Source organism: Staurois parvus, unplaced genomic scaffold, assembly GCF_062004578.1.
Source record: "Staurois parvus isolate SC_StPar_1 unplaced genomic scaffold, SC_StPar_1.0 ptg000744l, whole genome shotgun sequence".
Taxonomy (NCBI): domain Eukaryota; kingdom Metazoa; phylum Chordata; class Amphibia; order Anura; family Ranidae; genus Staurois; species Staurois parvus.
Window position 1 is genome coordinate 1680333 of NW_028318540.1, and position 22303 is coordinate 1702635.

Genomic DNA, 22303 nt, shown 5'->3' on the forward strand with positions numbered 1-22303 from the left:
ATGTGTTTACAATAAGATTTAACTATTATATTTTTATACAGTATTTATATAGCGCCAAAGGGTTTGCTCAGCGCTGTACAATAGCAAGGGGGACAGAATATGAGACAAGACAGAAACAATACACAAGGGGTTCGAGGGCCCTGCTCTTTCGAGCTTACACTCTAGGAGGGAGAGGAAAGTGGTACAGGAGGAAATGGCTGTGGGGAATGAAGTGGTGGGAGGAGTGGAGGAGGTCAGCTGTCAGGTGAGGGTGGGGTAGGCTTCCCTGAAGAGGTGGATCTTCAGGGTGCGCCTGAAGGTGATGAGGGTAGGTGACAGTCTGATGGATTGGGGTAGGGAATTCCAGAAGATGGGGAAAGTCCTGGAGAAATCCTGCAATCAGGCGTGGGAGGAGGAGACCAGGGAGCTAGAGAGTAGGAGGTCCTGTGAGGAGCGAAGGACATGGGTAGAGTAGTATTTGGGTATCAGGTCGGTTATGTAGTTTGGGGCGGCATTGTGAATGGCTTTGTAGGTCAGGGTTAGCAGTTTGAATTTGATGCGCTGGGCAATCGGGAGCCAGTGAAGGGATTGGCAGAGGGTGGTAGATGTGGAGCGGTTGGTGAGGAGGATGAGTCTCGTCGCTGAGTTGAGGATCGACTGGAGTGGGGATAGCATTTGTTTGGGTAGGCCAGTGAGAAGGGAGTTGCAACAGTCCAGGCGTGAGATGATGAGGGAGTGTACGAGTGGTGTAGTAGTGTCTGGGGTGAGGAATGTACGTATCTTGGAGATGTTGCGGAGGTGGAGCCTACATGATCTTGATAGCAATTGGACGTGGGGTAGGAAGGAGAGGTGTGAGTCCAGGGTGACACCCAGGACTTTGGCATGTGGGGTGGGAGTGATGGTGGCATTGTTAGTAGTGATTAAGAGGATGGGGGGGGAGAGACAAGGAGCTCTGTTTTGGACAGGTCAAGTTTGAGGAAATGGAGCGACATCCAGTCTGATATGTAGTTCAGGAGGTGGGCGATGCGGGCGGAGAGTGAGGGGGTGAGGTGTGTCGTCGGCATAGAGGTGGTAATTGAAGCCGTGGGAGTGTATTAGTTTGCCAAAGGAGGAGGTGTAGATGGAGAAGAGGAGGGGTCCGAGGACAGAGCCTTGGGGGACTCCGACAGAGAGGGAGGGGGAGGTGGCAGTGTTATAGGTGATGCTGAAGAAGCGTTGGGAAAGGTAGGAGGAGAACCTCTCCTGAGAGCAGCGTCCCTGATGCCAAGGGAGTGCAGTTTAGTAAGGAGGAGACGGTGGTCGACAGTGTCGAAGGCCGCGGAAAGGTCAAGGAGCAGGAGGACAGAATAGTGGCCATTATCTTTGGCGGTTAGTAGGTTGTTGGTGATTTTAAGTAGGGCGGTTTCGGTGGAGTGCAGGGGACAGAAGCCAGACTGTAGAGGGTCAAGTAGGTTATCAGTGAGGTGGGCGCTTAGGCGATTGTAGGCCAGGCGCTCAAGGAGCTTGGAAGTGAATGGCAGCAGGGAGATGGGTCTAAGGTTGTTAAGGTCAGTGGGGTCGAGGGAGGGTTTTTTTGAGTATGGGGGTGATGTGTGCGTGCTTTAGAGGGGAGGGGAAGTGCCAGTGGAGAGGGAGAGATGGAAGATGTGGGTGAGGGAGCGAATGATGGAGGGGGGGTGACTGGAGGAGCTGTGAGGGGATAGGTTCCAGGGGGCAGGTGGTGAGGCGGGCTTCAGTGAAGACCTTAGAGACCTCCTCAGGGGTAGTTGGGCTGAAGGAGCGGAGTGTTGGGGGTTAGGCATAGCGGGGGGTAGTGCGGCTATGAGGTTGGAGGAGGGGATGTCTGATGTCCGGCATGGGCTAGGCGTTGGTGCCCCGTCGGATGGAGCGGGGCTCAGGGCTGGGCAGTGGCAGGGGCACAGTTGAGTGGAGCACGGTGGGGAGCAGATGTTGCAGCGGTGGTTTACCCAGCCGGGGCCGCTGACGGCTTACCTTCTCAGTGCCAGTGGGGGTGGTTGCTGCTTCCTTCAATCTGTGGGGCCCGGAGCGGGGCGTCACGGCGACTATCCTCAGCCCTCCGGGGTTCGCGATCCACCGTGGTCTGCCGCGGCCAGTGGGAGAGGGCACGGCTTCAGGGGTTCGTGGTAACCACGAGTCGCCGGAGGGACAGCGCGCCGGAGGGCGGGGTGGTGAGCTAATGGTCCCAGGTGGGGTGGTGGGCTTGCGATCCCTGGTGGGATAGTAGCCAAGAGTCCCTGGTGGGTAGTGGGTGCCCCGTTTGTGTCCCTGGTGGGATGGTGGGCTTGCGATCCCTGGGGGGATGGAAGCGATCCCTGGTGGGATGGTGGGCTTGCGATCCCTGGTGGGATAGTAGCCTAGGGTCCCTGGTGGTTTGCAGTCCCTGGTGGGTAGTGAGTGTTCCTGGTGGGATGGTGGGCTTGCGATCCCTGGGGGGATGGAAGCGATCCCTGGTGGGATGGTGGGCTTGCGATCCCTGGTGGGATAGTAGCCTAGGGTCCCTGGTGGTTTGCAGTCCCTGGTGGGTAGTGGGTGCCCCTGTTTGTGTCCCTGGTGGGATGGTGGGCTTGCGATCTCTGGTGGGATAGTAGTGATCTCTGGTGGGATAGTAGCGATCCCTGGTGGGATGATGGGCTTGCGATCCCTGGTGGGATAGTAGCCTAGGGTCCCTGGTGGTTCGCAGTCCCTGGTGGGTAGTGGGTGCCCCTGTTTGTGTCCCTGGTGGGATGGTGGGCTTGCGATCTCTCTGGTTGGATAGTAGCGATCCCTGGTGGGATGATGGGCTTGCGATCCCTGGTGGGATAGTAGCCTAGGGTCCCTGGTGGTTTGCAGTCCCTGGTGGGTAGTGAGTGTTCCTGGTGGGATGGTGGGCTTGCGATCCCTGGTGGGATAGTATTGATCCCTGGTGGGATGGTGGGCTTGCGATCCCCAGTGGGATAATAGCTTAAGGTCCCTGGTGGCTTGCAGTCACTGGTGGGTAGTGGGTGCCCCTGTTTGTGACCCTGGTGGCTTGCGGTGTGTTGGCGGCAGGGCTCCCTGGTGGCGGCAGGGCTCCCTAAACTATGATTTTGCTGTTTGTTTTCCCTAAGAACTGAGATGCCTGTACCTTCTAGGTGCCTTATCACACTAGCAGATCAGTCACTGGTGGCAAAAACAGGATCACTAAGAGATCAAAAGGGAACATTCACCTGCTCTTACAGCATGTTTTTCTCACTGGTTGAATCAGAAGATTTCACTCCATTATTGCACCTTCACTGGTAAGATTTCCCATTGTTCTGTCCAGCAAGGGAGCAATGCTGTGGGAGAAATGTTATTGCTCCCTTTAGTAATTCTGTAGTTGCCACCAGCATTTAGATTGCTAAGGTGAAATGGTCCTTAATGCAACCCCAGTTAATAGTTCCACTTTTGCAGTAATCCCACAAATATCACCCAGGTGATCCTTACACTCATTGTGGTAAGTACACATATGTACTGTGGTGGAACTCTTAAAACACACTTAAATAAAGATTCTGTGTTCCAAAACCTCCCTTTGACGGGCATTCAGCGTTCCTCAGTTTCACATATGCTCCGAGAGATAAAAGGAAGAGAGCAAGGATAAATAGCGTAAATCCTTAAACAAAATTGAATGTAAAAGTTGTTTAAATCACTCACATTCTCACAGAGAAAAGTCAGCATTGAAAAATACAGTCCTGGGATTCCGATAGTGGCCGCACTTGCGTGGTGATGTCACGATCTTCCTTCCTTCCACCATACGTACATTTTGTCATATATGACATCATCGGGGCACAGGAAGACTGTGTGTAACCACCTCCTTAAATTGACACACTGATTACATCAGATCATGGCATACAGGTGGTTTAATTAGCCACAACAAACATCATCTATTGGTATTGATAAAAATCAGACTGTCACAGCAAGCGCCATCTAGAGGGGAAATGCCAAATAACACCAAAAACATTATAATGGGTGCTATTCTGTGGAAAAACATTTAAAATGCAACACAGATCATGCGTCATATGGTGAAATAATATATGGCCATAATCTCAAATATCTATGAAATATGGTGCCATCTTGCGGTGTAATTTTAAAAATATACATAAAACATGCATAAATTAAATAAAAAATATAAAAAAAATAAAATACATCTCTCTAACCATTATTAATAAAGGCATTCACATCTCATTCTATATTTAACCCAATAGGAGTAAAGCTCCTGACATTATAAATCCATTTAGTTTCTAACCTAGATATTCCTCTCTTAACAGAACACTCCCTCCACTGGGGAATCAACTTATCAATAGCAAAAAAGTGTCCCAGCCAGGTTTTTATTGTGCGTGGGAAACACTATGTTCACGAAGATGGACATGTAAAGGTCTTATCGTCTGTTCCACATCTTGCAGATGGCATGGACACTGCAAAAGATATATATTACATTCTGAGTAGAACATGTAATAAAGCAGTCAGTAGAATACAAGTAGTATCTTTCTTGTCACAAAGCTTTTTAATATGGCAAATGGAGTACTTCTTACAGGGATAAAATCCTTTCAAATTCTGAAAGAAGGAAGGTGTGATATGAGGATCAATAATACCAGGAGCTATCTTGGATCTTAGAGAGAACCCCCTTAAACAACACCTGGGGTTTGTCTGGTAACAAGGGGCCCAGGACCTTATTATTTAGGATAGGCCAATGCCTTTTAAAGATATTCTTAACTGCATAGTGTTGAACAGAGAAGGAGGTAATCATGGATAGCACAAATGTATCCTGACTATCAGGATTCCTACTTCTATTAATCAACAAAGGAATCTCTCTCAGTTGACTGAACCTGCCAAGTAACTTCATTGAGCTCAACCTCATTGTACCCTTTCTCCAAGAAATGGATTCTAAGAATATTAGCCTGATCCCTGTAGACAGAGATTGTTGTACAATTGTATCTCAGTCGGAGAAACTGACTCTGTGGGACCAACCTCAACCAAGATCTATGGTGGCAATTAAGAGGATATGCATTCCTATCAGTTGATTTAAAATAGGTATTATTAATCAAATATCCATTTTTTACTGTAATAATGAGGTCCGAGAAATTGATCTGGCTCTCACTGGCCTAAAGATTCCGATGAATACCCCTGTCATTTTGATTTAACTCCTCAATAAAGAACTGCAATGAGGGGAGATCTCCATCCCATAGGAGGAAGAAATCATCGATGTACCTCCTCCAGAACACTAACGGGTCTGGGAGTGGCATAGACAATATCCTCCTCCCACCTTGCCATGAAAAAATTGCCTAGGCTGGAGGCAAACATTACCCCCATTGCTGCATATTTGTTTTGTAAATAGTACCTACCTGCAAACCAAAATTAGTTATGAGTGGTAACAAATGTTAGCAAATCCATAATATATGTCTTCTGTATCTCTGGGATAGAGGTATCTTAATTAAGAAAATATTCCACTGCTTCCAAACCATGAGGAATATCCGTGTACAGTGTCTGCCATTACCAGCAGAAGACCCTCCCTATATTGGACTTGTCTCAGTATATTGATAGTCTGTTTAGTATCCCGTCGTAGATACAATGGCATCTTTAACAACCAATGGTTGAAGATATTGATCAATATATCTGCCTACTCTAGATGCAATAGTCAATCGCACTGATGATGGGGCGGCCCAGAGGGTGTACTGGGTCTTAGTGGACCTTTGGTAAGTAATATATTATTGGCACCCTCTGTACAATCAGAATAAGAACGGCACGTTCTTTTTATTTAAACTATAACTATTATAACCTATAGTAACCAATTTGATGAGATCTCTTATATAAACTGGTAGGGTTGCTTCTCAAGGGGTTATAGGTTTATTGATCTGACAGAAATGTATTCATTTCATGAACATAATCTTGTTTGTCTAACAACAATTACCCTCCCTCCCTTTGTTGATGGGGCGGATCACTAAATCCTTATCTTGACATAGTATTATAACCCTATTAGACGTCCTATCCACTTTATAGGATGGGGCAAAGTCCCTGGAGGATTAAATAAAGAGGCATTGGCAAGGTTTGAAAGTCTCACCAGCCCTACAAGTCTGTTTTTCTAGGGTTTGTTAATAAATACCTTTCTTTTAACATTCAGTTTTCTGACAAATTTGTGGATATCCATAAATGTTTGAAACATATGAAGCTCAAGTGGAGGTGCAGCTCAAGTGGAGGTGCAGCTCAAGTGGAGGTGCAAATTTAATCCCAGATTCTCCTACAGCCTTCTTTTTCTCCCTAATTCTCCCCCCCCTCTCTGGTTCCTCTCTTCTTTCTATAACCCTTTTTGGGGGATGACAACCCTGATTTTGGGTGTTTATATGCTCCATGTTGGTGTCCATATGATCCCAGTAAACAGGTAATTTAAAAAATATATTTTTTACAGTGGCCAAAAAAATTCGCTTTCAGCAGTACAATTTAGTTTATTTATATACAATATTAAATGAAAGTCGCCTAAGTACCTTTTTTAGTATGGTGATTAAAAATATAGCACCTATGATCCCCTAACTGTTGTCCATGCCTATATTTAAAACGACAGTATCTATTCATATTCTACATACCTAATAGCATGTTCTTCTAAAGTTTTATAACAGACTAAACATACAGTAACTTTACATAAGCATAAAAATCAAGCGTCAATATACACAAATAACATAAAATGTACTTGACATCAATCTTCTAATAAAAAATCATGTTACCGCACCTTTTGCTATTAATTCCTTTTTTTTAAAATATACTAGTTAGCTTCCCCTTTCACAAATTAATAATAAAACAATTTGTAATTATCTGTGACCCTTTGAAAGGGTATATATTCTATTGCATAAAAAATAAAATATCAAATTAGTGCGATGTTGTGGTTTTGGACAGTAGGAGTGCAATAAAGGTTTTTCTATGTCTTTCTACACATGGAGCAGTGCTACACTAATTTTGATATTTTATTTCATATTGCATGTGGTAACAGGTCTGTAATGTTAGCAACAGTTCTGAGGATATCAGAAGTTAACCCATTTAATTTTGTAATTTTGAGTGGCAGTGCAAGGAGTACCCTTGTATACATATTCTATTGCATATTACATTTTAAGGGAATTATCTTAAATTAAGAAACATGGATATATTAGATGGCCTTCTCTATATCTGAGAGGCCATTCCTTTAGGATGTGCATTAGTCCTATCAAGCTGGTAAATTTGTGCACCTTGATGAATTACACTCTGTAATTAAAGTTAAGAGTCATAGTGGGAATAACATTGCAGAATTTAAGACTAGTGATTTATTATGATCATTTATTGTACCAATTTTTATCCTGTACATTCCCATTTAGTAACTAAGTTGCCTTATATATCCTTTATATGTTATTGTTTTGAGTGATAATTATGAAAAACCCAAATTAAAAATGGGCTTTTTTTTGTTTTTGTTTTTTTTTTTTACTTTAAAGTTCAAAAAAGCTCTAACACTGATCCTACAATTTCCTAAGGCAAGTGCCTTACTTTATAGCTATAGAAGTGAGGAGATACTGTCATTGTGGGGAATGTTGATGCAAGGATCACTTTGCAATATTTATTAAATAAAGCTATTGATCTAAAGGCTATGTAATAATTTAAAAAAAATCAATAATGTACTTTTACATACAAGTACTTTTACATACAAGTAGCATATCTATCTCCAATCATTTTTAGTTCAGCCGGCGGGTTGAATGAAAAAAGAAAATTCACTGATCCCTGCATCAACACAAATGATGTGGGTACAGGGATCTTTCCCACTAAAAAAACTGTATTTTGAAAGCAGAGGCTTCCCCTGTCAGAATGTAGCCATGGGCTTCATGCGCTGATCGAATGTTGGTTTTCTAGTAGGGCCATTCGACAGAAGTCAGTTGTAAAACTGGCTTGTGTTGAACAGACGGTGGTACACATGTACTGAAGTTCAACTGTTTCCAGCTGAACTGGCCAAATTTCAGCAAGTTTATACCCAGCTTAAATCTAACTTTTAAACAAGGTTAAAATAAGACAAATTACAGAATGTTGATTTTCTGGTAACAAATGCTTGAATGCATCAATACAGTATAATCAAGTTCACAGTTTGTCCTGAACAAACAATGTGCAAAGAAGAGTGGAACTAAAAGTAAAGATTGTCTTTAGAAAATGATGAGCAGACTTACTTTGTCAACTAACACAGCCCTGAAAACAATACATTTCACTCAAACTCTTCTAAGGAAATCCTCCCCTTCCTGCTCCTCAGAACGGTTAGTGACAAAGAATATACACGCTAGGTAGTCCTTACTCACAGAAGCATCTTATGCCAAAAGGAGAGGAGATCTTTAAAAGACCCCATGATACAGAATATTCATTTGATGTAACTCCTCCCCCAGAGGAAACATAGTTGTTTACGATATAGATATATATTTGGTATTCTTCACTATCATGGAGTTTATATTAATCAGCATTAAAGCTGTTGTGATCCAATTCAGATCAGTAAGGCTCCATTCACACTAGGGCATTTCAAATTGTGGGTGGAATCGCTGTGATTCTACTCGCAATTCAAAAATGCGTTGTGAAAGTGTGAACACGCGTGAGTGTGTGTCCAGGTGCCATTCATTTCAATGGCACCTCGAAAAGCAGGGCATTTTTGCCATGTGGCAAATGCACCGTGATCGCGCAAACAAAATCACAGGATGCACGATGTTGCGAGTCCCGCGATTTTGTTTGCGCGATCACGGCATGTTTACCACATGGAAAAATGCACCACAATCATGGCAAAAACACTCTGCATTTTCAGGTGCCACTAATATGAATGGCAGCGGAATAAGCGTTTGCACGTTTTCAAATTGCGGGTAGAATTGCAGCCAATCCTGCCCATGATTTGAAATGCTCTACTGTGAATGGAGCCTAAGACCCCTAGAAGATTGATGCTCAAAAACACTCAACAAGTAAAATCACATTATTTCCAATGGCCGCCTGTAACTCAAAAAAGTACTTGCGCTACTTTTCAGGCAGATCTGAACATTTTGTCCCCATAGACTTGAATGGAAACTGCCTGAACAGTGGGAATGAGTGTTTTTTTTGTTTTGTTTTGTTTTTTATATTGGCCACAGCAAAAACTCCTGAAAAATGTCTATAATGTCTACAAATCTGCTACAAAAAAACTGCAAAAAAAACATTTGGAAAAAAAAGCTTGAAAAAAATGCCTGAAAAACACTCAGCTCAGTGTGAATGTAGCGTAAAGCATTACGCACTTTGGTAATGTTTGTCTTTCTGCAAGAGACTTTTCTACAGATAAATTCAGAAATCAGAATTTTTGTACACTCTTTCTAGGTTTTCTGCAAATATCATGCTAATGCAGTTATAAACCAGATCTAGCATTTTTTAAGATAATACATATGAAGCAATCATATCGGTGTAGGAAAAAAAAGACATCACCAAAAGTATCATATACAGTGTTTGGTATAATTTTCATCCCTTCACATCTCAGATCACATTTCATAGTGCTATAACCTAGAATTAAAATACAGTATATTTAATTAGGATTTCATGCTATTGGTTTACTGAAGATCAGCCATGATGTCAATGAAGACAAAATACACAGTTTCCTGTATTATTTACAAGTAAAAACCTAAAAAGTTCTGATTGCATAAATATTCGCTCCTATGCAGTAAAATTGTGAAATAATCACTAGTGCAACCAACTGTTTTTAGAGGTCACATAAATGTTCTCCTGCATTCATTCAGTGGTTGATTTACTAAAGACAAATAGTCTGTACTGCAAATGCACTCCAAGTACAGTTGCTCTAAATCTGTGGGGAAGCTCTGCTGATTTCTATCATCCAATCATGTACAAGCAAAAATTTAGTTTTTTTATTTTCTTTGCATGTGATTGGGTATTATTATTATTATACAGTGTTTTATATAGTGCCAAAAGGTTTGCTCAGCGCTGTACATTAAAGTGGGGGGACAGAACATGAGACAACACACGAGGGGTTCGAGGGCCCTGCTCTTTTTCGAGCTTACAATCTAGGAGGGAGGGGGTAGAGGTACAGGAGGAAGTGGCTGTGGGGGAAGGAGTAGTTGGAGGAGTGGAGGAGAACGGCTGTTAGGTGAGGGGGGGGGGGGTAGGCTTCCCTGAAGAGATGGGTTTTCAGGGTGCGCCTGAAGGTGAGGAGGGTAGGTGACAGTCTGATGGATTGGGGTAGGGAGTTCCAGAGGATGGGGAAAGTCCGGGAGAAGTCCTGCAGTCGGGCGTGGGAGGAGGAGACCAGGGAACTAGAGAGTAGGAGGTCTTGTGAGGATCGAAGAGCACGGGTAGGGTGATATTTGGGTATCGTGTCAGTGAGGTAGTTTGGGGCAGCGTTATGAATGGCTTTGTATGTCAGAGTTAGTAATTTGAATTTAATGCATTGGGCAATCGGGGGCCAGTGAAGGGATTGGCAGAGGGGGGTGGCAGAAGTGGAGCGGTTGGTGAGGTGGATGAGTCTAGCCACTGAGTTCAGTATAGACTGGAGCGGGGATAGTGTGTGTTGGGGTAGGCCGGTGATAAGGGAGTTGCAGTAGTCCAGGCGTGAGATAATAAGGGAGTGTATGAGTTGTTTAGTGGTGTCTGGGGTGAGGAACATACGTATCTTGGAGATGATGCGGAGGTGGAGCCTGCATAAATTTGATAGTGATTGGACATGAGGTTGGAAGGAAAGGTTTGAGTCCAGGGTGACACCTAGGACTTTGGCGTGTGGGGTGGGATTGATGGTGGCGTTGTTAGTCGTGATGGAGAGGATGGGGGGGGGGGGGGCACGGGCTGGGGGGAAAACTAGGAGCTCTGTTTTGGAAAGGTTTAACTTGAGGAAATGGAGCGACATCCAGTCTGTCATTTAGGAGGTGGGTGATGCGGGCGGAGAGTGAGGGGGTGAGGAAAGGGGTGGAGAGGTAAATTTGTGTGTCATCGAGGTGATAGATAAAGCCGTGGGAGTGTATCAGTTTTCCAAGGGAGGAGGTGTAGATGGAGAAGAGAAGGGGTCAGAGCCTTGGGGTCCCCAACAAAGAGGGGGAGGTAGCAGCGTTAAAGGTAACGCTGAAGGAGCATTGGGATAGGTAAGAGGAGAACCAGGAGAGAGCAGAGTCCCTGATGGGAGTGTAGTTTAGTAATGAGGAGGGGGTGGTCGACTGTGTCGAAGGCCGCGGAGAGGTCAAGGAGTAGGAGGACTGCGTAGTAGCCATTAGCTTTGGCTGTTATCAGGTCGTTAGTGATTTTAAGTAGGGCGGTTTCGGTGGAGTGTAGGGGACAGAAGCCAGACTGTAGTGGATCAAGGAGGTTGTTGTCAGTGAGGTGGGTGCTTAGGCAATTGTAGACTAAGCGCTCAAGGAGCTTGGAAGTGAATGGCAGCAGGGAGATGGGTCTATGGTTGTTTGGGTCAGTGGGGTCCAGGGAGGGTTTTTTTGAGTATGGGGGTGATGTGCGCATGCTTTAGGGGGGAGGGGAATGCGCCAGAAGAGAGGGAGAGATTGAAGATGTGGGTGAGGGAGCGAATGATGGAGGAGGGGGGTGACCGGAGGAGTTGCGGGGATAGGTTCCAGGGGGCAAGTGGTGAGGCGGGCTTCTGTGAAGACCTTAGTGACCACCTCAGTGGTAGCAGGGCTGAAGGAGCGGAGTGTTGGGGAGGTTTTAGTGTGCGGGACATTAGGGACATCAGTGCGGTTGCGAGGTCAGAGGAGGGAAGAGTTGAGGGGGTGATGGAGGGAGGCTAGGTGGAGAGGTAGATTGTGAATTGACAATGTCCTTACGGATTGTGGAGGTGGGGGAGGGGAAAGCAGGGAGTTGAAAGTAGAGAAGAGCAGGCGTAGATAGGTGGAGAGGGTGTTAATGAGGTTTACGAAGTAGGTTTGCTTGGCGGCGTGGAGCGAGGAGGTGTAGGTGAGGAAGGTGGATTTGTAGAGTGAGAACGCTCGAGAGGATCTGGTTTTGCGCCATAATCACTCCAGCGTGCGACTGCGTCGTTTAAGACATTTTTGTATGGTCATTCTGCCCGGGTTGAAGCGGTCGGGGTCTGATGTTACATGTGGTTAGGGGTGCCAGGGAGTCTAGGGCAGCTGACAGTGAGTTGTTGTACGCAGTAGTGGCCAGGTCAGGGCATGACAGTGGAAGGATACTGTTGTACAGATGGTCAGCTGCCGAGTGGAGAGGGGCCGGGTTCAGGTTGCGGAGGTTACGGCTGGTGATGGTTTGATGCTTTGGGGGGGGTTAGAGGATGGGGAGACAGAGAACGTGAGGAGGTGGTGGTCAGAGAGAGGGGAAGGGGGTGTTAGTGAAGTTGTGGAGGGTGCAGAGGTGGGAGAAAACTAGGTTCGGGGTGTTCCTATCAGTGTGAGTGGAGGACTGTGTGAGCACGAAAGAGGAGGTTAGGAGGAGCAGTTGGGAAGTAGCCGGGTTGTTGACATTGATATTGAAGTCCCCAAGGATGATGGTCGGTAGCTCAGAGGAGAGGAAGAAGGGAAGCCAGGCGGCAAAGTCGTCCAGAAAGCGGGATGCGGGTCCAGGAGGCCGATAGATTACTGCAATCCTCAGAGGGATGGGAGAGAAGGCTGAGGGGGTTGCGGCAGCTGGGGGGAGCAGGAGGGTGCCTAGAGGGGGAGTGGGGAGGTGGGGGGGCAGGGTTAGGGGAGATGTCCCCGGCGGTTAAGAGAAGGGTGAGGAAGGTGGCATGGGAACGGGAAGTGCAGGAGCATGTGGATCTGTTAGTGGTGGCGTGTGGGTCGGCGGGAGAGTGGAGTATCAGGAGGAGGTGGTGAGAGCCGTAGTGGGGAGAAGGAAGAAGTGACGAAGCAATGTAGAGCTGTTTTGGGGGAGTAGAGGGAGGCGATTTTGGGATTGGAGGAGAGGAATACGAGGAGGAAGAGTGCAGGTGACATGTTAGGGTGAGCGGAGTGCTGGTCAAATCGGGGGAGGTGAAAGGTTTCACATCAGGGCATGATGATGTGGAGAGTCTGTCACGCCGTGGCAGAGTTCATCTGTAGGAGGAAAGTGAGAGTGGTGGGCAGCTGGGTCAGCAGCTGGCTAGTTGCAGTCTGTGGGTGCTGTAGGCCGGCGTCCGTGGGTGCTGTGGCACGGCATCGGTGGGTACAGTGGCTTGGCGACTGGACGAGCTGTAGGGCCTGGCATCAGGGGGTGCTGAGGGCTCGGCGTCAGGGGGTGGTCAAGACCGACGTCTGGAGGTGGAGTGGGCTAGGCACAGTAGGGCTCGGCATCAGTGGGTGTTGTAGACCAGTGCATGTGGATGCTGCGGGCCTGCGACTGAGGGTGCTAAGGGGCCCAGCATCTGTGGGAGTGGTAGGGGCCAGCGACCACAGGTGTTGTAGGGCCAAGCATCAGTGGGTGCTGTAGGTCACGTGGCAGGCTCGCCTCCGCCAGATTGGACCGGGCTCGGGGCTGTGCGGTGGCAGGGGCACGGCTGTGTGGTACATGGTGGGGAGCAGGGAAGCAGATCTGGTAGCGGTGGCTTACCCTCTCGGTGCCGGTGGGGGTGGTTGCTACTTCCCTTCTCTCTGCGGCGGCTGTAGGTAGGGGAGGTGGTGGTGGTAGCTCTCCTCTCTGGCGTGGACGGCGGCGTCTTGGTTCAGGTGTCGGGCAGTAGCGTGGCTTTGAAGGCAGCGGTAGGCTGCAGGGGACGGGGCGCCCGGTACTCCTGGGCGATGGCAGGACCTCCAGAGCGGCTGGTGAGAGTACCGTCGGGGGTGGTGGTGGCGGCGTCCCCTCTGGAGCGGGGGTTGCATCCCCTCTGGAGCGGGGCATCTCAGTCGACCGCGGTCCTATTCGGCCGGCAGGAAAGACCGCGGCTTCAGGGGCCGGGTATTCTTTGCAAAGTGAAACTTTGCCTCATTTACTAAGCTCTGGAACAAGTGCCCTTGCATGTACACTTGCAATGTACAGTATGTTTGCCTTTAGTAAATCAGCCCCTATGTATGTTATGTGAACTGTTCCTGGAAGGCCCAACGTTCGTTAAAGAACAGTTCTAAACAAACCACACAATGAAGACCACAGTGCTATATAAAACAAGTCAGAATAAAGTGTTGGAGAAGAATTAAACAGGTTTGGATTTTAAACAAATTCCAATCTTTTGAACATCCCTTCAGAGCTCCATGGCATCCAATATTAAAAAAAACTTGGTAGTAATGTAGCAAATTCACCTCTCTGCCAACAGAAGGCTGTCCAGAAGATTATAAAAACCAGGTAAAGAAGGTGTTCGAGAAGCAACCATGAGACCAAATGCTATTTCAAAAGGAAGAGATTTACAGCTAAGACACAGGAAACCATCTGAGATAACTATAACCCAGACACGCCACAAAGCTGGATGAGTAACAAAGACAGACATTGTTGAAAAAGAACCATATTAAATCCCATTTGACTTTTGCCTAAAGTCATGTGGGAGACCTAACAAGAGTCGTCTTTTGCATGTTTCATTTATTTGCACAAGGAGGTTCCTTGTTGATAAAAATATTACGATAATTTTTTTGTCCCTGAAATGCCCATAATTTTTATTTCACATAAGGGATCATAACTGGATACATCACATTCCTAGAGACTATATAGTACGATAAGATATGACAAAGTTTACAATACGATATGTTAAAGTTTACTTATATCTGCTCAGAAGTGACTGTCCCTAGAAATTGTTTTGAATATTGTCAGCTAGCATTTTACCAATATAAAAAAACTACATATTTTTATGATTAGAAGATTAGAATAATGTTATTATTTAGGTGTTTGCTTTTGTGTATCGGTTTGACTAATGTAAATGGAAATTGACCTGTTTTACTCATTTATGTTTGTGTACTTAATAGTATCTAACTTAATAAAGAACAGAGACATAAGCAACACAGCAGGCTGTCAGGGGAAAGATGGATGCAAGGGGAGCAGCAACCGAGGAGGGCACACAGAAGAAAAAAAAGAAACCCTTAGTGCCACCATCCCCACGTCCTCCTCGGGCATTATTCTGCCTCGGACTTCAAAACCCATTTAGAAAATTTTGTATAAATATTGTGGAATGGAAGTATCCTTTGATGTGTCAAAGTTTTAAAATATTAGTACAGCTATAAACCCATAAGCAATATTTCTGTTGACTCTATAAAGCACATTGTAATTTGATTGTACATCTCTTTTAAAATGTTTGATGCAAATGCCTGTTTGACTGAATACAGACCAAATTAACTGTTTAGGAATGCTATTTAGCAAAACTAAGAGGGTTTTTGCTTTGTCAAAATGTCAGTAAATATCAGAACAGTACAGCAAAATTCGTCATTTCTGCAAAATGCAATAAAGTCAATTGAGAATGTTAAATTAGGATGTTTTTTTAATAACTTTCTTTTTTAGAAAAAGAACAGAGAAAATACATATACAATGACAAAATGCAGTAGGTTGAAACATCAAAAAAGAAGTACATGTACCTTAATAATAATACAAGTCATATACAGTGGGGAAAATAATTAGTTGATCACCTGCAGATTTTGTAAGTTTGCCCACTTACAAAGAAATGAAGGGTCTATAATTTTTATCATAGGTGTATTTTAAATGACAGAGGCAGAATATCAACCAAACACATGATACAAATGTTACTTATTTTACTCACTGAACTGCAACTAAAGTTATATTTGATCCCCATGCAAAACATGACTGACCAGGTTTGCACTTATCTCAGGAGTAATTTTGGTCCACTCTTCTTTATCTAAATTCTTAAGGTTTCTTGGCTGTCGCTTGGCAACTCGAATTTTCAGTTTTTCTATAAATTTTATATAGGATTAAGGTCTGGAGACTGGCTGGGCCACTCCATGATCTTCAAAAGAACAATGTGAACAGAGAATTCACACGAAATAAGTGGTTACATAAACGACAATGCGATACTCAAACTTGTAATCAAAATATGCTTTTATTAGCAAAATTGCAATGTGAGACAATTGAGTAAAGACTGCTGGTAGCCATTACCTCAATATAAGACAGTACAAAAAAACAACATAAAACCAAAAAAGAGAGACATCATGGCTAGGCCATATGCTGTAATATTCTGTAGGGACAATGACTCAAGGGTCTTTTGCTCATACAGCAAAACACATCGGGGTGCACCACCGTGGTGGGGATACATGTATCCTGTAAAAAATGCAATATCAATGCTGTAGACCAATCATCAAATTGAGCAACTGTAACCTCTACTGGCATGGAAATAGAAGCCCAGCTGGGGAGGATACACAGTAGGAAAATTGACTGAATACCCATATGACTGGATATATTCCACATATGAATGCTTGTATCAAGGTAGCAGTGAGTAAGGCACTAAATGCAATCCAGATAGTATAAAGCCCTTAAAGCCGATTTCTAGGACCAAGAGACACAGCCTTAAAGTATAACATACGGTGGTAAAATTGTAGGCCTACATAGGGCAGTAGATATTACAGTAAAGGCCTTGAAAATAAGTGCTGTATCATCAAATATGGAAGGAATTTGCAGTTTACTGCCTGCTGGATGCAAAATGTAAAGTCACTATCTTGGAATGATGGATGACTTGTAAGAAGTCTGTGAGGCAACCGCCGTGTAAAGACTTCTATTGGCAGTGCTCTGCCTTCATGTGTGTCCAGCGTATCCTCCAGGTGTGAGTAAATGTGCCACTCACCACCTCCTCCTCTAAAATGTTCACCTATACGTATTTTAAGTTGCCTCTTAGTTTTCCCCCCATAAATCTTATCACATATTATGTACATGGACATATCAACATATGAAGCACTGTAGATGTAGAGCAGTTGATAAGGCTCTGAATTCTATATTGAACCCCACTCTCTGAATTGGAAAACCTCTCTGTGAGGTCTACATATCTACACATCTGGCATTTACCACAACTAAACATTCCTCTTGTGTGGGAAGTTAACCAAGTAATCTGCCCCTTAGGGTTATAATCAGAATGGATTAGGAAATCGCCAAGATTAGGCGCTCTCCTGGTCACCATCTGTGGGCGATCCCCTACAATTCTACTAAGTTTAGGACATTGCATAAGTATCCTCCAGTGTTTTTCTAGCACCTGTTTAATTTCTTTCCATGATCTTAATGTGCTTTTTCTGAAGCCACTCTTTTGTTGCCTTTACGGTATGTTTTTGGTCATTGTCATGCTGGAAGACCCATCCATGACCCATCTTCATTGTTCTGACTGAGGGAAGAAAGTTCTCATCCAAGATTTTACAATACAAGGCCCCATCCATTGGCCCCTCAATACGGCAAATGTGGCCTGTACCTTTAGCAGAGAAGCATAATGTTTCCACCTCTGTGCTTGACTGCAGAGATGGTGTTCTTAGAGTCATAGTCAGAATTTTTCTTCCTCCAAACACGGAGAGTCAAGTTAATGCCAAAGGGCTCAATTTTGGTCTCATATGACCACAGCACTTTCTCCAATCCTTCTCTGAATCATTTAGATGTTTATTGGCAAACTTCAGACAGGCCTGTACATGTGCCTTCTTGAGAAGGGGGACCTTGCAGGCACTGCAGGATTTCAATCCATGGTGGCGTATTGTGTTACCAATGGTTTGTTTGGTGACCGTGGTCCCAACTGCTTTGAGATTATTCACAAACTCCTCCTGTGTAGTTCTGGGCTGATCCCTCACTTTTCTCATGATCATCCTTACCCCATGAAGCGAAATCTTGCATGGAGCTCCAGACTGAGGGCGATTGATGGTTATTTTGTATTTCTTCCATTTGCAAATAATCACTCCAACAGTTGTCATCTTCTCACCAAGCTTCTTGATGATGGTCTTGTAGCCCATTCCAGCCTTGTGCAGGTCTACAGTCTTGTCCCGGACGTGCTTTGACAGCTCTTTGGTCTTGCCCATGGTGGTGTTTGAATGGAAGAAAGAGATTCTGTGCACAGATGTCTTTTATACACATAATGAGTTGTCATTAGGAGCACCTTCTTAAATTGACATGACTAATCTGTGTACCACATGAGCACATAGCCAGTCTGTGGGAGCCAGAATTATTGTTGGTTGATAGGGGATCAAATACTTATTTTACGTACTGAACTGCAACTTAATTTAAAACATTTGTATCGTGTTTTTTCCTGGATTTTTGGTTGATAGTCTATCTCTATCGTTTAAAATACACCTATGATAAAAATGATAGACCCTTCATTTCATTGTAAGTGGGCAAACTTACAAAATCTGCAAGGGATCAAATATTTATTTTCCCCATTGTAACAGTGTTTCAAGAAATATTAGGTTTTTAAGGGAATTATGGGCTTTAAATGGCTCCTATAAGTTATACAAGTTCTTGTACCAAAAATGCCCCCTCATTAGTTAGTTAGGCATTTGATTTTAGATAATGAGAATCAGAGGAACCGTTTATATAAATGGGCAAATGTAAAATAAATAAGTGGTTTTTTAAGAATTTTTTTTTTTCTAACTTTATGCTGTCTTCATTAATGAAATATTTGTTTCTAAGTGCCTATGAGGTACACCTAGAAAAAAAATACAGTGGCAGTTCTCAATGATATGGCTATATTTCTAAATAAAAAAAAAAAAAGGTTTTCATCATCGTGTATAGTTACATAGTTGGTAATGTTGAAAGACACCAGTCCATTCAGTTCAAACTGTATAGGTGTGTGTGTTCATGTCAAAAACATTGCCCATATCCCTGTATATTTGTCATTTGTAACCAGCTTCCCTTCATCATCATTTAGGGGCCAAAATTTCCAGACCTCGCTTTTTTACTATTAATATATTTTAAAAATGTCTTTTACCCTCTTCTGCTATGTGTCCCTTGTAGTCTATTTTAGCTACCCTGATTGCTCTCTTACACTTTTTATTGTATTATTTGTAGTATTGGAATACTGACAATGACCCCTCTGACTTATATTTCTTGAAGGCCATTCTTTTATCTTTGATATGTCCTTTTATGTTAAAGTTTAGCCAACCACGTTTACCCTTCACTCGTTTATACTTATTGCAGTTGGAAATACACTGGAATACACCTTTATTTAATATGTTCCTAAAGTATTACCATTTTTCCTCAGCGTTCAATGTTTCTAGGATTTGGTCCCATTTAATTTCCTGTAGTATTGAGCGTAGTTTAGAAAAGTTGGCTCTTTTGTTTACTGTTTTTGTACTACCCCTCTGCCTCCTTATCCTTTGATTTCTGCTGAATGTAATTATCCTGATTATCGCTGTTTCCCAAGGTGCAGCCTATTTCCACATCTGCGACCAGATCTGTTTATTTTGTAATTAATAGATCTAGCAATGCATTCTTTCTAGTCAGGGAATCCACCAACTTGCTCACGAAGTTGTCCTGTAAGACATTTAAGAAACGACAGGCCTTATTTGAGTGAGCTGTTCCTTCCACCCAGTCAACATCTGGGTAGTGGAAGTTCCCCATTGTCATAACATTACTCTGCCTTGCTGCCATTTCTAACTGTGATTGGAGATCCAACTCCTTCTTATCCTTTAGGTTAGGGGACCTGTAGCATATCCCCACTATATTTTCCTGCATGTCTCTTCCCTTTGGCATTCCACCCACAGGGTGTCACGGTCTGGGTCAGGTTCAGAGACCAGTTGCTATAGCAGTAAAAGGCTTACCCGAAACCAGCAGAATCGGTACACCAGCGGGTCACCCTGGGAAATAGTGCAGGCTCATCTGAGGTGTGGGGTCTAAGTATTAACCGGTTTTCACCAGAGCTCCTAGTGGTGGAGATGGATTTGGCTGTGTTTTAATACCAGGTTGCAGATGTCAGGATCACCCCACCAGGGAATGAGGAAACTGGAAACCAATAGCGGATCAAACAGGTTAGGGCTCAAACAGAAGCGGAGTCGGTCACAAGCCAAGGATCGGGCACAAATGGTAGCAGATGAGGATGAGGCAAAATCGTAGTCAGTAGCAAGCCAAAGGTCGGTAGCGGAGATGTAGACGGTAGCAGGAACAATAAGCGGGATATTGGCTGGGAAGGCACAATAATCTGGCAAAGAGGAAATGCAGAGGCATGGTTTTTATCAGGAAGTTCATGGGAGGAGCAAGGAGTTCAAGGTTCAACAGAAAACAAGGCACAAGGCAGGATTGTCCAATAGATCAGGAAGAGTGTTGTCCAGCATCTCAGGTAGCTCAGTGAGAAGAAACATTGCCCCTCACTGCAGAAGGCCCAGGTTCGATCCCAGGCTCTGACTCAGGGATTCCACCTCACCCTGCACCCCATTTGCAATGTGATCTCTCATGTTTATTAGCAAATCATTTTTGATATACAGGCAAACCCCTCCTCCTCTTCCACCCTCCCTGTACCTCCGATACAAGGAATACCCCTAGCTGACCAATCATGTGAGCTATTAAACCAAGTTTCTGGTATTCCTACAAAGTCAAAATCCTTCTCATGTATCAGCAGCTCCATTTCCTCCATTTTGTTAGCTAACCTTCTAGCATTTGTGTACATGCCTCTTTATTTTGTACCATTGCATATTATTTCCTTCTTAGTTTTTTTGTGGCTGTTATTAGGCTTTGCCAACCCACTCACCCCGGGTTTATGTATTATAGTTATAGCACCCTCTGACCTTTGCTTGCTGAAGGCAATTGATTCCTCTGATCCCTCCTCCCCCCACCTAGATTAAAAGCCCCTCTAACTTTTTGGCCATCCTCTCCCCAAACAGAGCTCTACCTTCCTCATTAAGGTGCAGTCCATCCCCTCTATAGAGCCTCTATCTGACTGAAAAGTCAACCCAGTTCTTTAGGAACCGGAAACCCTATTTCCTGCACCAATTCCTCAGCTACTTGTTAAGTTCTCTTAGCTCCTGCTGCCTCTCTGGTATGGCTGGAAGTACAGGTAGCATTTCTGAGAATACCACTTTGGAAGTCCTTTTTTTCAATATAGCCCCTAAGCCTCTGAAATCATTTTTAGGACCCTCCACCTTCCTCTAACTTTGTCATTGGTACCAATATGTACCATGAAAGCTGGGTCCTACCCACTCCACCCAACAATCTATCCATCTGATTTGCAATATGCCCAGCCCGAGCACCCGGTGAACAATACACTATTTGGCAATCATGGTCTTTGTGACAGATTGCACTATCTGTCCTAATAATTGTGTCCTCCTACCATCGGTAATGGCCTAGCCCTGCTTGTATCTCTGCCCCCCTCCTTACCAGAGAAGTCTTTCCCTTAGTAGCTAGGGGAGGGAGACCATTCCAGCCATGCCACCCCTGAGTTGATATCTCCAACATCATGCAACTTGGCATATTTATTGGGATGTACCAATTTAGGACTAGCCTCCCTAAGGCTATTTCCTCTGCCCCTCTGTCACCCAGCTACCTACATCTGGCTCCTTTACCTCCATATCCCCACCCCCTCTATACTGGTCCCTGCCAGCACCTGCTGGGTAACCTCCAAGCTCCTGATTATTGATACTTTGAAGTGTTGCCACCTGAAACAACTCGCTCACACCTCGCACAGCAGTATTCACCCTCGAATGGCTCTTCAAGGAACGTATACATGGAGCAAGATGTGCACTGGGTTGCATCACTAATCCTGTTGGACATTTTACCACTACCTCTAATGAGGTTAGTTCTGGAAAAAATTTAAAAAATTTAGAGTTGACGTTTGTTTTATTTTCTTTTTCACACTTTCTCGCTATATAGTTTTAATTTTAAGTTACTCCAAGTTATTCCAAATCACTCCAAGTTACTCCTTACTCCTTGTACTCCAAACTAATCTGAGTTAATCTGAGTTATTCCCAATATACCAAATTACTCCCAGTTGCTCCCAATACTGCCAGTTACTCCTAGTTACTCCCAATACCCCAAGTTACTCCTAGATACTCCCAATACTCCAAGTTACTTGCAGTTGCTCTAAGTACTCCAAGTCACCAACAGTTACTCCCAGTAACAGATAGTCCTGGAACAAATTTAAAAAATTTAGAGTTGAGTTTTTTGTTTACTTTTTTTTTTACTCTCTCTCACCTATAGTTTAATTTTAAGCTACTCCAAATGATTCTAAAGCAATCTGAGTTACTCTTACTCCCCATGCTCCAAGATAATCAAAGTTAATTTCAGCTATTCCCAATACACCAAGTTACTCCCATTTAATCCTAGTTACTCCCAATACTCCCAGTAACTCCCAGATACTACCAATACTCCAAGTTACTCACAGTTAATCCCAGTACTCCAAGTTATTTACAGTTACTTTCAAAACTCCAAGTCACTTGCAGTTACTCTCAGTATTTCAATTTATTTACAGTTACTCCCGGTACTCCAAGGTACTTGCAGTTACTCCCAGTACTCCACTTTATTTACAGTTACTCCCGGTACTCCAAGG

At 44.2% G+C, this 22303-nt stretch overlaps 1 protein-coding gene across 2 annotated transcripts in view; it reads left to right on the forward strand.

Annotated features, from left to right (window-relative positions):
- Positions 1–22303, forward strand: part of CACNA1S (calcium voltage-gated channel subunit alpha1 S) — a 342071-nt gene that overhangs the window by 55527 nt on the left and 264241 nt on the right. For both annotated transcript variants that reach the window (XM_089654106.1, XM_089654105.1), the window contains one exon: positions 14826–15034. In XM_089654106.1, the coding sequence (XP_089510232.1) occupies positions 14883–15034 (152 nt within the window). In that variant the 5' untranslated portion in view covers positions 14826–14882. The remainder of the gene's footprint in view (positions 1–14825; positions 15035–22303) is intronic.